Source organism: Corapipo altera, unplaced genomic scaffold (assembly GCF_003945725.1).
Source record: "Corapipo altera isolate COAL_440 unplaced genomic scaffold, ASM394572v1 46, whole genome shotgun sequence".
Lineage (NCBI taxonomy): Eukaryota > Metazoa > Chordata > Aves > Passeriformes > Pipridae > Corapipo > Corapipo altera.
In genome coordinates, this window is record NW_020884883.1 from 16,706,860 (window position 1) to 16,724,568 (window position 17,709).

The following is a 17,709-nucleotide window of genomic DNA, read 5'->3' on the forward strand; positions in this document are numbered from 1 at the left end:
TCAGCTTTCCAGGGTTTCAACCCATCTTGCTCTCTCAGTGATGATTTCAGGTTACTGCTCCATTGTAGGAAAAACAACAGATGTCCCAAAGAACTGATGCAGCACACTGAAAAGCCTGAACACACAAGATTCCTAATGAAAGTAATAGGGCATTATATAAATTGACTGACAGACCACAATGCCTAAAAATGTGTTTATTATTGCCATTATAATTAGTGGGCTAAACCTGAACTCATTCTGCCAATACTAATTAATATCATCTATGGCCTGTTCAAAGCAGCCCCGATGATCACAGACAATTTGGAATTCAGTAGATGTTAAGATGGTGCCACTTCACACATGCTCATCAACCCTAAATTACAACAGCCACATAAAGTAGTTGATCAGAGTAGTATATTTCCCAAACTTTGGAGTTAAATCTTCAAGGAAATGAAAATTTTAACAGCCTTTGAAACTTGGCTATGTGATACATTTGTGTTTCTGAGTCCCTTCAGTTAAGCCTTCAGCCCTCTGGCTCCATTTTGGGGAAGTATTTGTAGATCTTCTTCTGCTTTTTGTTTAGGTTTTTATATGCTTTGAAGAAAAACCACCGGGAAGTCTCACTGACATCCCAAATGAATAAAGTAGCTTGCATTACAGTATTATTATTCCAGATAAAAACCATCCTGGGTTTCCCCCTCAGTGTAAATTTATCTTTTAAAAGCTAACACATGATACTAACAAAATAAAATCCTAGCAAGACAGAGCAGATATAGCTTTAAATTAAGTTAATGGATGAAAACCTAACACTAATATCCACTATTAACTAATTCTTTATTAGATTTTAGGAGCACAGGATTGGAAGGGACTTCCAAGGTCACCACATGCAGGCTCTGCTTCTCCAAGAAACTCTAATATGTTAATTCCTTCCTAAAATGCAAGTTCTGCCTTAAGGTAATCAGACTTTTTTCTTGACCAGGGTCCAGAACGTCACTGCTGACAGAACCGTTCCCATTTCCAGACCAACAGGTGATTCATCTCTATTTACCCTTGTGCTAACATCGTACTCAAAGACAAGTTAGTCCCTATTAAGAAAAAAATAAAGAGCAAATTTACATACTGAAAAGTAAATGCAGTGAAATTAAAAAAAAAAAAAAAACAACAACAAATCCACCAAAACAGTGAAGTCAACTTCTCTATCCTTTCCCAACACTTAATTCATCTCTCCTGGGTAACACCAAACCCCAACTTTGCATCTATTTAATTTCCTGAGGTTTTTTCCCCTCTTCAGCAGATAACCTAAATTCTACCCTATATCCTACAAGATGTCTCACCAGGGCCTTAGGCAATAGCACACAGCACTCCTTATTTCACCCACCACATTTTAGGATGCATTTCCTTTCCCTCAAATCACGTAATTACTACATGATCATCCAATACATCCGGTTGTCTTCCTCCTTAGTCACAGCCAACTGCTGAGTTCCCAGCAAAAATCCTTCCAGCCCATAATGCTGTGGCTAAAACGCTATTTGGAGACAGCACAGCAGAAATGTGAAGAAATTTAGCCAATGATATGTGGCCCATACTGTGTAATTCTGGCTGGGAAATGACTCCAAAGTTTGTGACATCGCCCAATTTAACCAGCATACATTTGCTTTTTACTGATAATATTGCCATAAATAATAACTAAGACTGGCCTTAAGATAAAATCCATGAAGAATATAATGATTACAACATTCCAGTTTAAAACTTGCATTTTCTCTCCTTTTAAGCCAGTTATTTCCCTAATGAAGTCCAATCCTGAGATCTGTTACACTTTTTCTACAAAATTCAGTTAGTGAAGAAGGCATAAAGTAACAACCTTCCCTTGTTAAAACCTTCCCTTGTAAAACCTGATTCCATTTACTCCATTTAACATTTACCTCCACATCTAATTATTTCTTCCTCCTAAGATTTCCTCTTACATCTGCCATGTGAATCATATTATCTTCATAATTAAATATGAATAAGAGACTTTGTATTCTGCAATCCTATAGGGCTATTTCTGACTTGTTAGGATTAAAGAAAACACAAAATACAGCAAACACAACTGGAAATCTACTTTTTTGCAGGGTGTAATAATGGAAGATATACACTTCCCTGACTTGAGCATTTTAATTTTGCTCTGTATCAATTGACATCACCGTCCTCATTGAAAAGTGAGCGGAAGGATTAATTCCTAAGTAAGGACAGAGAAAATATTTGTCCGTGTCTTAGAATTTCTTTCCTTTTCCTTCTTCTAGGTGCAAGAACAAGTTCTGATATTTTCTTTGCAAGGTCTAATTCAGATTTGTATCTTTATCTACACTTGTTGATATGCAAGTCTACAGTTTCCGTATCTACGGTGCACACAAGGTTAAGAGTCAGGTTGCATTCAAGCAGCTTTTAATTGAACTCTGATGACCAGGGCTCCTCCTAATTAAAAAAAAGTTCAGACCACAAGTCTTGAGACTGACTTTTTTTACAAAGAACATGCAGCAGAACCTATCAGTGAGTGTTTTGACAGGGAAACCAGGACCTCACACAACCCCTTCATGTCCACCCCAGTCTCCTACACACCTCAGTGTAGGGACACAAAACTCAATTCTGTTCAGAGCAGCACAAAATCCAATTTGACTTATGAAGGTTTAGAAGCACATTAAATGAGTCATGACTTACTTGTTGCACCTCAGTTTATCAGAGACATTTTCCTGCTGGACCACAAAAAATTTGTATCGAAAGGAAACAGGTGGTAGGAGGGAAGAGGAAGGACAAATAAAAACATAAACAAAAAAAGCACACAGCCCAAAAATTCCAGTGGTACTTAAGGAAACAATGTGAAAGATACTGATCGGCAAATACTGCTTTCCTTGTTCCAGCTGGTCTGTTAAGATTAAATCTCCCCAAACCAAGATCCAGCATCAGCATTGATATGAAACTCTGAACAAATCTAGCCTAGAGAAGAAGGAAGGGGAACTGGAACAGAAACATCATGCAACTGCTCTCCAGCTGGAAAGAACACATCCCATGGCACTGAAGGCCACTTCTTCCTGCTCTGTGACAAAGGCTGCAATCACAGAAACAAATTAGATGGAAGTACCTCTTAAACTATTAAAGAAAGCCTTTATTCTTTTAAATTTTGTTTGTGGTTAGCACATTAAGTCTTTCTTTAGAAACGCAACTATTGAAGAGAGTTGTTATTTAGTTTAACTAAATGCCATTTCCAAAAGCTTTTGCAAGGCTTGAGATGAATTCCTAAGAAAGGTTTGTCCAGATGGAGAACTGTATGTAAGGAGAATCAACTACCATAAACTGGGTTTGTATTTTTTCACAGAAACAATGATCAATATTCAGACAGTTACTGGATAAAACTAAGCCTCAGTAGGGAATCCTTGGCCTTGTTTGCAGACTGAGGAGATGGATATGCCTGGAGTGGCTCTTTGATAGAACTGGACTCCACATAGATAAATGTATGTTATCCATCTGGTGCTGTAATTGGCAGACTTTATACATAAGGTACATATTGCTCAGCCTTGCCTGTTCATATAAAATGCCATAATAACCTTTATATTTTGCATGGGATATAAATTTGTAAAGAAATCTACACAAGCTCTTTTGTCCTGCTTTGCCTCTTTGAATTTCCAGCTTATTATTAAGGCATCCACAAAGGTCACCTTGGACAGCAATGGAGAGTCAAAGGGAACTCCTCTCCATTGGCTGTGTCCTTTCATGACTTTAGAGAAGAAAGGTCTGGCAAGAGCACGTGCCCCTAGAGCACACAACGCTGCAATGAGCTAAAGTTTACACATGGACACAGAATTACAACAGAAGGTGCCATCTCTCAGTACAGCACACAGTTTGGCCATCAGCCACATGCTGAAGCTGGACAGTTCTGGGAGCCTGCTCAGCCAAGGTATATTCTGAAGGTGCCTCAATAAAGCTGAATCTCTCCACTGGAAGTCAAGCACATGGCTCAGTTACCCTTCCTTCTCACGGTCTTGTGCAGACTGGTTTTCTCTGCTTAGGCTGGTAAATAAAGTGTTGTAGCATCTCCTGTATTTGAGACTGACTATCATGCTTTGACATTTGAACCCTGCAGTTCTCAAACTCCTTATCACCCTGTGTCATATCATCACACACTTGTACACCCATCTGCTCCACGCTATCCACTCACTCTTTTGTAACACTGAGTGCCAAAAATAATGCTGAAAGAGAAACCTGAAACAGAAACTACTTCATGCCTTACACTAATCATAAACTAAAATCTACCTTCTTATCAAGATACAATATTGTACCTTGAAGGAATAAGAGGTTTCTTCCCCCATAAGAAAACCACCATTTCCCCCAGCAGGCGACAAAAGGGAAGGGTCAACACTATGCTGAAATGAAGGTGAGGCAGGCAGCCAGAGCTCCCAGGCTGCAGCAATGCCTAATGGCTTAGTTGCCTCACACATAACCTCATTCCTCATCTCATGCTTCAAGTCACTACCAAGGTCTAACAACATAATTAGAGGTTTCCTGCAATGAGTGGCAAATGCAGGTGATCTACTTTGAATGCAACCACTACAGCAGTGCTAAGTAGCAAGGAAGCAGAACGCAGGCTAACGAACAATTTCAAGGGCAGAGGTTGCTCAGTATTTATCCAGAAATCACATCAGAACTATTCTTTTTTTCCCCACCTGACTTTTTCAAAATTTAATCAATTCTGATAAGAAATATGGCTACAAAACTACACACAGAGTCATTCAACTATTCTGTGAGGAGCAACAGCTTAACTATTGCCCGGTGTTTCTCTTACTATGCCTTTCAGCACAGTAAAACTCTGTGAGGGGAAAGGGAGCATCCCCTGAAACCATTCCCGTTGAGAGCAGCAGACAGTACTGCCCAGGGGATTTCAGATCAAGGAAAGGATCACTCTCCCAAACTAAGGCTTCTGAGATCAAGTCGTGTACGTGCCCAGTGTTGTCAATACACTTGCAATCCTACAACAGCACCAAGGAGTGAAAAGCCAAAACAAAGACACTAAATAACTTATTCACACATCAAACATGGAGACAGCCAAGGATATAAATTCTCTTCCCCAAAGAGAATTTCTGATTGTTTATTTTAAACTGAGAAGCAAAAAGCATGTGGCAATTATAAAAAAAATTCATTATGTCCAATAAGGTGGACATAATTTTTCCCCTATTATATAACATATTTTACTCCTTTTACTTCTCTTTTTCTGTTAGGTCTGTGAAACAAAGTCTGGAACAAACTGCAGCTGACTGTATAAAATAAAGTCTTGATCACAACGATTTTTTTTTTCACAAAATGTTTTATGTACATATGAAACAGGTATGTAAAAGAGAGGGTTAATTTGAAATCTTAATGTTGTTCTTTTGAAAAAAAAAACAAACAAAACATAACAAAACCAAAACACCTTCCCCTTACTCACCCAATTTATCTCAGCAGTGACAATTTTCCAAATTAGTTCAATGAAGACCTCCCAGTCCTGCAGTAACCTTCACAGACAAATGAGCTAAGAAATACTCATTCTTGTATCTATTTCCCCACTTTCACCAGGAGAAATACTCCTTATAGGGAATAACTCAATATGCAAAACAATGTAAAACATTGTTTCTATACCTGCACTTTCATTTTGACCAGCTCTGTAAACAACAACATGTCAAATTTCTGAGCAGATCTTTGCAAATCATATTTTCACAAATAAGCTCTGTCCCATACATACACATGCAAACAATTTTAAGATTCCAGCTCTCATGTCTTTCAAAGGAAATCACCAAGAAACAAATCCAAAAGTTTCTATAGAGGAAGGGGTACAAAATGAAGAGAAAAATTCTTAACTTTTTTTTAATTGAGGAAAATTCTTAACTTTTTTTTTTAATTGAGAAAGACTGTTTGTTTTCATCAGTGTCACAAACTGCTTGACGCCCTCAAATATTTTGTTTAAAATAAACAGTGTAATGGATTATAATGGAACACGTTTTGTGCTGAATTACGTAACAGAAAAGGTATGCAAGTCTAATCAACTATTACTTAGCATATTCCCCACTTGAAGTCAGGCAGTGTTCACACTACAACTCACACATTCCTCAACCCTTTAAACGATCCGAGATTACCAGACACTCCCGGCGTATCCCCACTCCAAAATACACTGCAGTGATGCCTCTGCCGTGTCTCTCCCGGCCTCACAGCACAGGTTGGGCTACGGGAAGCGATCTGCAGCAAAGTGACCACAACGCTGCTGCACGAACCAAAACCCACACACAAAACCCAGCCAAACCTCCCACCCCGACCTGAGCAAACCGAGCGCGGCTACTCACCGTTCATGGCTGTGGGAAACTGAGCCATCATGGTCCCGGATCTGCCTTGCTAGCTCTTAGCCATCTGCAACATAAAAACATCGTGCCATTAATAATGCAACAAGGGCAAAACTGCGCTGCGCTCCCGCTGAGCGGGGGAACGTCCGTCCCTTCAGCTCCCACTTCCGACAGCAAACAATGCCCGGCTTGGGGCTGCTGCTGAACCAGCTGAATTTACGCTGGGGAGGGGGTGGGGGAATTTTTTTTGTCTTTTTCTCTTTTTTTTTTTTTTTCCTATAGGCTATGCAGTGCAGTCCTGGACCTTGTGGCACATTCTTAAAGGAAAACAGTACCAACAGTTTAGCAACTGCTGCATGATGTACACAAACAGTTGCCAGAACATATGGCTGGGGACAGCCTTCTCCTGGCGGGAGCACAGGCTTGGGGTCCCAGCAGATCTTTGCCAGCTCTCCCTGGTAAATATTTATGTATATCAGAAAAAAACAGTGCAGTCCTGAGCTCTGTAACCAAAAGCTTCTGCTGAGAAAAGTGGAAGAACAATTATTATTCAAATTCACCCATTCCACTACTCCACACGCTATTAACAAAGAAAACACTCTTACATGATGTATTCTGAAAAAAACACTTGTCCTAATAAAAGTCTGTCACCAACCAGTTTTCCAGGAGCAACACAATGAAGTTATTCCTTTTCCTGAGCTTCTGCATAAAGACTCAAAGCAGTATTTAAAGAGTCTCAACAGAATTTACTTTCATAATAAATATCAGAGTACTAAGACAAATTTTGGTTTTTTAGTATGTATCCTTTCAAGATAATAATAACAATAATTATCTTGAAATAATAATAATTCTTCTTAATAATAATTCACCTGTAATAATAATTCTTTAGAATTGCAAAATATTCACTAATACTTATCTGAGGTAAAAGCATAAAAAATTCACTGCTATAAACACATAGAACTAAGACAATGCAGCGAGTTTGTACTTTGGATGAGACAATTTTAGTTAAATACTGAAATATATCCATCATTATCCTTGTGCTCTATGTGGAGAAATTATTGTACATGATGAGGCTACAAAAAGGAAATATTTAAAAGAAAACAAACAAACAACCCTCTTCAGACACCAAACCTTCTCCCCACACCAAAAAAACCCAAACCCAAACCAAACCAAACAAAATTTACATACAAACAAACAAAATCCACCCAACTCTTCCCCTCTCAATACAACCACAGATTTTGATATTAAGTACGGAATTATCATATTCCCCATACTCCCTTCCTCTGCATGAAAACTCCTGTGCATCTCATCACAAAAATCACAGAACTGGAAAGCACTGTGGTTCCACCTTTTTGTACCTATTGCACATTTTTTCACTAAAAATAAGAGTCTAGGATCTGTGGTTACACACACACACACATACATATTTTAAAAAAGTAAATGGAATAGTTGGTGAGTCCAAATGATCTCTCACAGAGACATAAGGTACCAACTGCACAAAGATGCAAAAAGGAAGCATGGATCTGTTCAAAGACATGAACCTACCAAGCAATCTACCAAGGGACACTTGAAATCTATAAATAGCCTTCCCAAAAAATGCTGCTGCGGTTGTCAAGCATTTCTCCAGCACACTTCTCTGCAAAAGCTGTTCTGTCAAGAAGGTCTAAAAGAAAACTTGAAACCATGACACAGAAGCAGAATGCTGGAGAACACCCCCAGAATCAGCAGATTTCCACCTTCATGTGACTTGCTCCAGATTTACAGTCTTACTGAATAAGAGCTACACATCTGATCTTTCCTCCAACTCACTTTATCCTCTTACTTTTAGTCTGCTTTTAGGTTTCTTTGAATGAGTAATCACAACAGAATCACAAAAACATAGAATATCCCAAGTAGGAAGGGACACAGGAAGATCATTGAGCCCAACTTCAGACTCCACACAGGGCACTAAAAATTATCCCATGATGTAACTAAAGAGCATTGCCCAAACACTTCATGAACACCAACTGGTTTGGGGCCATGACCCCTTCCCTGGGGAGCTTGTTCTTGTGCCTGACCACCCTCTCAGTGGAGAACTTTTTCCTTACATCCGATCTCAAGTTACCAGACACAGCTCTAAGCCCTGTCACCTGGGAGGAGAGAGCAGCACCTCCCTGACTCTCCCATAATGAGGGAGCTGTAGACAGCAAGGTCACCCCTCAGTCTCGTCCCTAAGCTGAACAGACCTAGTGTCCTCAGCTGCTCCTCAAAAGTCTTGCCCTCTAGTCCTTTCACCATCTTTGTTTCCCTCTTTTGGATACATTCTGATACTTTTATACCCTTCTTACATTCTGATGCCCAAAATGCACACAGTACTTGAGGTGAGGCCTCACAATACAAATCTGATAATAATCAGACAATACAGGTCTCGTAATAAACTGATTAACTCTTAAAGCCCAAAATCTTAAGATATATATTTTTAAAATACTTTATACAACTCACAGTTACAGAGAAAGTCAGATTTTTGCCTTGTTTTTGCTGAAATAGCTCATGTAGACTGAACTTCCAAACCCCTCAACTGCTGACCACAGGAGTGTGAGAAGTGACCCAGGCAACTTCATGCGCAGAAAACGTGAAACCCCCTCTCCTTCATTTTGATGTCCCTAGAGTCTCAACTATACCATATTTTAAAATCAATTGCAACTGAAAAATCTTGAGGGCTTTGACCTCACTTTAGCTTGGTGAGGGTCCTTCCTATTTATGAAAGCTCTGTATCTACAGAGCACACGTGTCCCTGGTTCATTTCCATCAGACCGAGTAACTTCTTGGATATAAGAAGAAAAGTCTTCACTGTGAGGGTGTTGAGGCCCTGGCACAGGTTGCCCAGAGAAGCTGTGGCTGCCCCATCCCTGGAAGTGTTCAAGGCCAGGTTGGATGGGGCTCTCAGCAACCTGGTCTAGTGGAAGGTGTCCCTGCCTATGGCAGGGGAGTTGAAACGAGATAATCTTTAAAGGACCCTTCCAACCCAAACAATTCTATGATTCTGTGATAACAGAAGTTTCATAGCTCACATCAGGTAGAATTAGAAGTTGTAGTCAGACACTGAATACAGCACTCCCAAGTTATCCTCCATACCATTATCTATCCTCTCAAAAGAAGCAGACCAGGATCAGACGTTCTAATGCCACAGTCTTTGACACTCTGTTCCAGTGCAACACTCCCAAAAATAATGAACATTGCAGGCCAAATTCTCAACACAGGATTTTTCAGCATAACCTGAAAATTCCCCAAGTTTCCCAAGCTTGGGTTTGACCCAAGCTGGTAAGTCTGCACTGGGCATTGCCATGTAGATGTACCATCCTTAGGTCCAAAAACAAGAGCGAACTGCCCAGCAAGTCTTACTGAGAGTACATTACAGCAATGATATGTGATTAAATTATGATTTAGCTCTGTCGTCTCACTATTATGTCTATATGCAGAACTTGTCATATTTTAAATAAATACTAAATCTGAAAGGCACCAAAACCCTCCTACACTGAGCCTCACAAATAGCAAAAACTATGACCTTACAGAAGCAACCAAAAATCATAAATGAGTTTTTTTACAGGATTTCATATCTCATCAGCACTGAGACCCCATTTTATCTCTTTGCACAGATCCATTTCATTTGAACACCAGGGTTACACGAAGCACACATGCTTCTCTGGTGACAGATTCTGAAGTTGTACTGATAAGCAAAAAAAGGAAAAATAGAAGTATTGCTGCAACATAATTTATCCTCGTTTGTTTTGTTTTTTTTTTTTAGAGAAGGAGGAAACAGCCCAGTAAACTTGAAGTCTACAAAATTTTTTCAAAAGTCTGTGAAAACAATCCTTCTCAAAGAATGGAGCTTGTTCTCAACAAGTATGCTGTCTTCCACGTCCCCACAGTATATCACAAAGGCTTGGAGATAACACACATATCAAAGTTAAAAGCTGCTTATTTTTACAAATTCCAAATAAAGTTGCTCCAGTTGCCATCTGTAAAGATCTAAACGTGTAAAAGCACCTTGCAATCTTTGGGACACAGGTGCAAACCACTTATGTAGCATGAAAGTCTCAGTAAAATATTCTTCAAGTCAAATTTATGGTTTTTTAGAATCATTTCAATAACTTCTAAACATTAATGGACGTGAAAGCTGTTAATTTCCAAAGAACCTTACTATGCAATACTACAGAGAAAGCCAATGCCATATAAAAATGTTCACTAAAGGAAAAAAATAAAAATCAAGAAAATACTATAACCAGTATCCCAAACAGATGATATAGATGAAATCATGGCCATCACCACCAGAATATTTCACAGCAAATTATGTGTTTTTCCAAAATGTTCTAGGAGAGGTGCTTGGTGAACTCAGCCATCAGTCATAAGAAACTGTGGCAGCCACAGCACAAAATCCATATTGTAACAACAGGACCAAACATCCCTGTGAACATCATAGACAACATTAAGTCCTGCTGCCATTTAGGGTGAAAACAGGAAAACTTGGATCTTACATTTAAATAGCAGAACAGCAAGTTCTTGTAAACAAACCATCTGACTAGTCCCAATGTTTAAAGCACTAATTGTTTTCACAAACTGACCTGCCAAACTGCAACTGCTGTTCCCTCTCTCAGTGTTCATTATAGTTGATACAAATTGGGAAAACAAATGAGGAGATTGCAAGAAGCAGGGGGGACCTCAGGACTATGCTGAAGGCATTAGAAAACATTAGATAGAGCTGGGCACACGATAGGAGAAAGGGAAAAGAAAAAGCTTCTTTCCTATCATAGGCATATTGCCATCATACGAAGAACAGCCTTACCACAATCTTTGTTAATATTTATACTTGCATCAATTTTTTTTCAAAATATTTCTCAGAAAAACCACAACCACATAGTTTTAGTAGGAATGAAGGTCTGGTGCAACAAGCTCTGTCTGGAAGAAAGAAAATACCATGGAAGCAGCACATGTGGACACACTACTAACTACTCTTTTCCTTTCCCCAAGAACAGGTAGAAGATATATTGCAGATTTTTGCTGCAAGAACCAATTAGCAAGGACAGCGACTGCAGTACTAGTTGACCAATTTACTCTTTACAACACCTGTAGACCTGGACAATTCAAAGACGACTCATTAGTATTTGCAGAGCAAACAGTGACAGTGTAATAGCCCATGTAGTTGTTCCCTGGTATTTTTTGATTACTCTCTTGAAAATGAGAGAATAATATGCATTAGTAAGGCACTATTAACCAGCACAGAATACAATTTATCTTTTTGCAAGACATATTGGTAGGACAGTTTACTAATTAAAAAAAAAAAAAGAAAAAAAAAAGAAAAAAAAAACCCAAAGAAAAACGTCAGAATATTTTGTCAGGCCAAGCATTTATCTCCTTTATACAGTGGAGTTATACACAGTGACATGGCCTTTTCAAAATGCACTGTGCCCAACTTCATGAAGTCCACCCACTCTGATAACGAATGAATGACATCAGTGACAAAACAGAGAAGTCTATCCCGGGTAGCACATTGCTGGCTCTTCCTGCTCTCCTCTGCCACTGTGGATAGCAGTACTGAAAGCCCAAGTTAATATTTTGACATTCCAAGAAGAAAAAAAAAAAAAGGGTTAAATATTTTACTTCTTACCCCTATGGTACAAAGTCCCTTCCTTGCTCACTGTGAAAGAGCAACTTCCTTCCCAACAGTTATCCAGACAGAACACAAAAAGTATTTTTTTGACAAATATCCTTCTGCCCACCTTGCCCAGCTAACAGGCTCTCTGAACATACTGACCATGCAAAATACAGGAATCTCTGTTTCTGTTCAAAAAACAGAATTGTGTGGTCAGTATTGCTGGGTTTACTCTGTTTCTTACACAGCTGCTCAGCTGTGAAAGCGCCCATTCAAAGTATCAAGACACAGTTCAGCTCTCTCCTCTGTCTCTGAAGATTAAAGCTGATCTTTCCTTCCTCCTAGGAGAAGGTTTTCCCCTATTTTACTGCACAGTCATTCAAGGAAACTCATGAGCAGTGTTTGAAATAGTAATGTCAACTCAGGATTTCAATCTCCTAAGTGAAATTCTTTACCATTAAGACAGAAATCTGCAGGTCCCTCTCTCTCTCTGTCCATGCCCGTCCAGCTCTGATTCTTCTTTGCGAAGTAGAAATTATTCTGAGGGAGGGAATGAGAATCCCACTTCAGGAAGCTCACTATTTAAATCCCTGGCCTTTCTCCCAGGAGACATGTACATGAACTTCCTCAGGAAAAGATGGGAATTGAACTCAGCTCTGTCACGCCCTGGAAGAACACATTCACTAATCTGATCCCAGACACAGACAGACATCACTCCCTCTGCTTGCTTTGCTTAAAATGGAAAAGAAAAATAGCAAAAAGGAGAGTGTAGACTATTTATAACTTTGAGTTTTTTTAAAGGCTCTGAGCTTCTACCTTTGAGAAGCCTGCACAACGTAACCTTTCCAAAGAGCTGAGTGAGATACACTTGCTCCTGAACGGGTGGTAACTTAAAATACACTCGTGCCTTTTTTTGCTTCCTACTTTCTAATTTACATGACTCCCCATTCCATATGCTGTTTTTTCTAGATCCTCTTTTGAGACACACCAATTCTCACACCTAATTATTTGCAAGCATTGTACAAGCACTCTAAAATGCTGTTTGGTGAGGTCTACACATCTTGAAACCTGCAGTTCTCAACTTCCACGTTTCAACTCTTAATTTATGTCAATGTGGGCTTAGGCAGGACATAAGTATTTGATGAGTTTTCTCTTCTTTTCATTATTTTCTTACTTCAACCATGACTGGAAACATTCAGAGCCTATTATTTTTATGTTTATTCATTTGAAATCTTGCAATCTTAAGAGGAAATTTTTGAGCCCACTCCTGTCCTTCCATCAGAAGCAAAATCTGCCTCCTAACAGAGGGAAAAAAAAAATTTAACAGAATAATTCTTAATGTTATCTTCTCCTTACAACAGAAGAGATGCTATTTGACTTGCTGCTCAGCTTTCAGCCCCAGATAATAGTGCAAAACATACAGAACATCTAAGGGACTGCTATAAGCTGAGCATAAAACAACAGATACATGGGCAATCTCTGTGCTCAGCAGAAAACAATCTCTCACCATTTATAAAACTAATGAAGGTAAAACATTCAGTGAGACTGAATTTACATTTTAGCTGTGTATTTTCAAGCTGGTCAGGTGCACAAAACCATCACACACAACTTCTCAAAACTGAATGAGATGACAAGCAGAGAGGAGAAAGGCCACAAGAGGCCTTCAAAGCAAAGCAATGGTGTTTATCTCTGATGAATCAAAAAAACAGGGAAACCTCGTGAGAGAAAAAGAAAAGAGCAGCATAAGGTCGTCAAAACAGGGAAAAATAATTAGGTAGCATTATTTCAGATAGGTAAAAATGCACTCCCCATTCCCAACCCCACTCCCATCCACAAGTGTCACCCGCACTCTATTACCAAGAAGTCCTTCAAAGCATCCAGTTGAAATTTGGTCTCTTCAAACCTTTACCACTGAGCTCTACAGCATAGAGTAATAATGTTTTAACCACCACAAATTAATGTAATGAACTTAGGGAATCAATTATCACCTGTGTTAGACACACATCTCAACATCACGTAACGTCCTGAGGGACAAAAGTATCTCAGAGACTTGTCCTACCTCAAGAAACTCGTAAGAGTGTAATGGAAAAAGCAAGAGTTTTAGATTTTGACTAGTAAAATTCTTGACCTTTGGAAGGTAAGACTAATAGTACTTAAATCAGTTTTGATTTTTTAAATACATTTATTAATATAGTCATAACAGCTCTTTTTTTTCGCATTCCAACTGTAGTACTTTTAGAAACAAAAATGAGTTAACTCCCATTTCCTGTTCTTCCCTTACTTAATGTGTATGCTGCTGAATCACTAACTGCAGATATCGCTCATGACTGATGCCACAGCATTTCACAAGCTCCACTTGCATCAGCCTCGAATATTTTCACTAGAAGAGCCAGTTCAGAATTATTTACCAGCTACTTCTGAAGCTGAAGCCACAACATCCCATATCAAAATGTCTTAAGTCAAACTGGCTGCTCTCAGAATTGCTATTCCGAAGAAGCTGTGACTTTTCTGGATCAACCATGCCTTTTCAACTATCTGTAACTGCCAAAATATTTAAAAATAGTTCTCAGGTACTTGTGCTCTATAAGGTAATGCCAACACTTTGTCCTGCTACTGTCATCATGTTACATCATTTGAATTTCATGTGTTGTTCTGAAAATAAGAGTTACACAACACTGTGCTCATCTATATATTAATGTTCAATCCATTATTCTAACTCCAGGATCCAAGTAACCAAGCTGGCCAGGCTGCTTTCCTATACTGACAAAGTTCTAAATATTCCCAATTTAAAGAAAAATGACATTTCATCAGCTCCATTTTTACTTTATAATTTTTATGTGACCTAATCCTCACCTTTATAACATTTGGTGCTAACGTCACAACAATACCAGAAAAACAAGTTACTACAGTCTCTGTACCATCCTGCAATGGGCAATACAACAAAGAATGTGTGGAAGTAAGAAGAACTGACAAAATAAAATCCCCTATCTCATTTTCTAGAGGCTTATCCTTAAATAAATCGAGAATAAAAATAAACCAGAAACAACAAACCCCACAACCATCCTGATAAGACAAGTAAGACAAATGAATTAATGAAAGCAGTTATAATATAGGAACCAAGCAACCAGGATGCTCAAATTCTTAGCCTGGCATTCTAAGGGTAGAAGAGACGAGTAGTTAACATGTACTTTGATGAATCCCATCATCCAACGTGAACTAAGCTCAACTGAGGGGTGTACTTTGCAAAGATCTTAAGTGTCTACAAGATTCATGAAAACAGGCAACCAGAGAAAGCACAACCAAATTTAGCGCCCTCAGTGAAGAGAAAGACTTCTGTGTGTTTGAGTACCAATATTAGACACCAGAGAATCCACATGCCAAAAGCTGCTCTAAATATACCAACAGCGTGAAAAAACTCAACACAAGCTCACATCTCATTAATCTCAAACAGCCACAGAAAACAAGGCTTCACTGCTCACAGCTGGCTTAAAATTTTGGCTTACACTGGTCTGTCACTGGAAGGAACTTGAACTCAAACATAGTATAAGCCTCCCAGTTCTATACTGATCAGGATTCAAAAACACCATTTCCAGAGGTAATCAGGTACTCGCAATATTTGCAACCAAGCACTTGAAAATTTCAGGATCACTTAAAACAGCTGCTTAGCACTTCCAAAAATCCAACCAGGCACTCTAACAGGAGTGCTTCCCCGCAAAATAGACTGTTATGTCATCTATCACCAACGAATGTACATAAGGAAAATGCAATTTTAAAAGGTGAAATTAAAGGGTGATAATATGTTTTTAAAGGTAAAAGGAATACAGTAACTACCCTATATCACCTCATACCTAGGATCAACCTCTGAACCTCAAAGTACACTTTGTGTTAAGAGTTTTACTGATATGTGATAGTTCTTGAAACAGCTCAGTCATAAAAAAAGAGAACTCTCTAATTAGCTCGACTTTATCTTTGTTATCTTAAAAATCACCAATCATCACCTAAGACGAAAAAGCTCAAGCAAGGTCACTAACTTTCCCACATCATTCAGACACATGACATGACCCCTCCAATCTAAAAGCAACACTAGTCAGCAAACTATTGCTCTCACAACTTTCACAGGACTAAACCAGTGTTTTCACAGTGTCTAAACCAAGCTTCCCCCCAAAACTTAAAAACATGGCAGGATCCATCATCTACTATCCTTTGCCAAAAGATGTGGCATTACAACGAACTGAAGACAGCTTTTGGAAGTCAAAATAACTTGAAAACAAGGAATTAGAGCAGTTGCATACATATATATGGAACAAATCACAGGCCCAGTGCTGCCAGGAACACTGGGTAATGTCAGTGCAAGACCAAGCTCTGTGATTTATGGGAGGCCCTGGTGACTGATCAAGGATCTTGATGACGGGAAAAAGGCAAACATCAGACTCATCTTCTGGAAGGGCCAGTACACCAATACAAGAAGGTGCTAAATCTTACTTCAGTCCCTGGAAAAATAATGGAGCAAATCCCCTTGTGAGTCACCTGCAGATGCCTGAAGAACAAAAAGGTGATGGGCAACTGCCACCGTCCATCCAGGATGAACCACATCCAATATCTCATGGCTTTCTGTGTTGAGATGACTGGCTCTGTGAATGAGGGCACAGCAGCTTGTTTTGACTCTCTGAAGGCTTTTAATAAGGTCTCTCACAGTATCCTTAGAGCCAGACTGGTGGAATATAGTTTGAAAAGGTTCACTGTAATCTGAGTAGAAAATGTCCGTGATCAGCAGACTCAAAGAGCTGTCATCAGTATTCCAAAATCCATCTGTTTGGAACTATTGATGTTCCCCAGGAATTGATACCATGGCCAATACTGTTTAATGTCTTCACTGGTAATCTGGGCAATGGGATGGGATGCACTCTGAGCAAGCATGGACACCAAACTGGGGAGGGCTGCCCAGTGAATTGGTGGGATCTCCACCCTTGGAAATAATCCAAACACAACCAGACATGGCTCTGAGGGACATAATCTGATCTGGCCATGCTTTTCACAAGAATTGGACCAGGTGATCTCCAGAAGTCTCTTCAAAAAAATATTATTCTGTAACTACATTTCAGGTTAATAAAAACAAATGGAAGCAGTTAAAAGCTATTTTAAAAACTGAGATGTCAGAGATCTTTCCTTTCAAGTGAAAATAGGCCAGAAATTAACATTAGAAATAAAGATGTCCAATCCAACTTCTGAACTAGTTTTCAAAAGGCAAAGAGAACAGCTCTGGCCTTTAAAAGAAAAAACTCATGAAAATCTGTTTTCACAAATTTTACATACTGAGTCTTTTGAGGTAACAGCAGATAATTTACTTGTAAACTGTTAACCAAACAGACCAGAGACCTCTGTCTCAATTTGGAAGAAGAACTAGTGCTCTGGACTACACTGCTCTTCAGGAACTCATCCCAAGGTCTTTTCCTGACAGCCACCTGTTTTCAAGGGGGGTGAAGGTTTTTGATAATGCCTCAAGCAAAGCATCACCTTTCACTTTCCAAATGCTGCCCCGTTTTCCTCACCAGCTCCTGAGAAGCAGCTCACTGAAGAAATACTGTCACCTACACAACTTAGCTTCATTTTTCACAGCTGCTCTTTCCTATGGCATGAAACTAATTCAATTTTCAACATTATACAACAGAAATAGTTGCAAAAACCCCTGCTGTAAGAACTGCTGTAGTCAAAGTCACTGTAATACCTGAATCTCAACAAATAAAGCCGTCTCATCAACAC

General features: G+C 39.1%; 1 protein-coding gene across 7 annotated transcripts in view; it reads right to left on the reverse strand.

The window, feature by feature from the left end:
* Positions 1 to 17,709, reverse strand: part of ITSN2 (intersectin 2) — an 83,000-nt gene that overhangs the window by 63,508 nt on the left and 1,783 nt on the right. For 6 of the 7 annotated variants that reach the window (XM_027640897.1, XM_027640895.1, XM_027640896.1 and 3 more), the window contains exon 2: positions 6,324 to 6,387. In XM_027640897.1, the coding sequence (XP_027496698.1) occupies positions 6,324 to 6,354 (31 nt within the window). In that variant the 5' untranslated portion in view covers positions 6,355 to 6,387. Of the gene's footprint in view, positions 1 to 6,323; positions 6,388 to 12,404; positions 12,437 to 17,709 lie in introns of those variants that run through there. The other variant, XM_027640891.1, reaches the window with a different exon arrangement.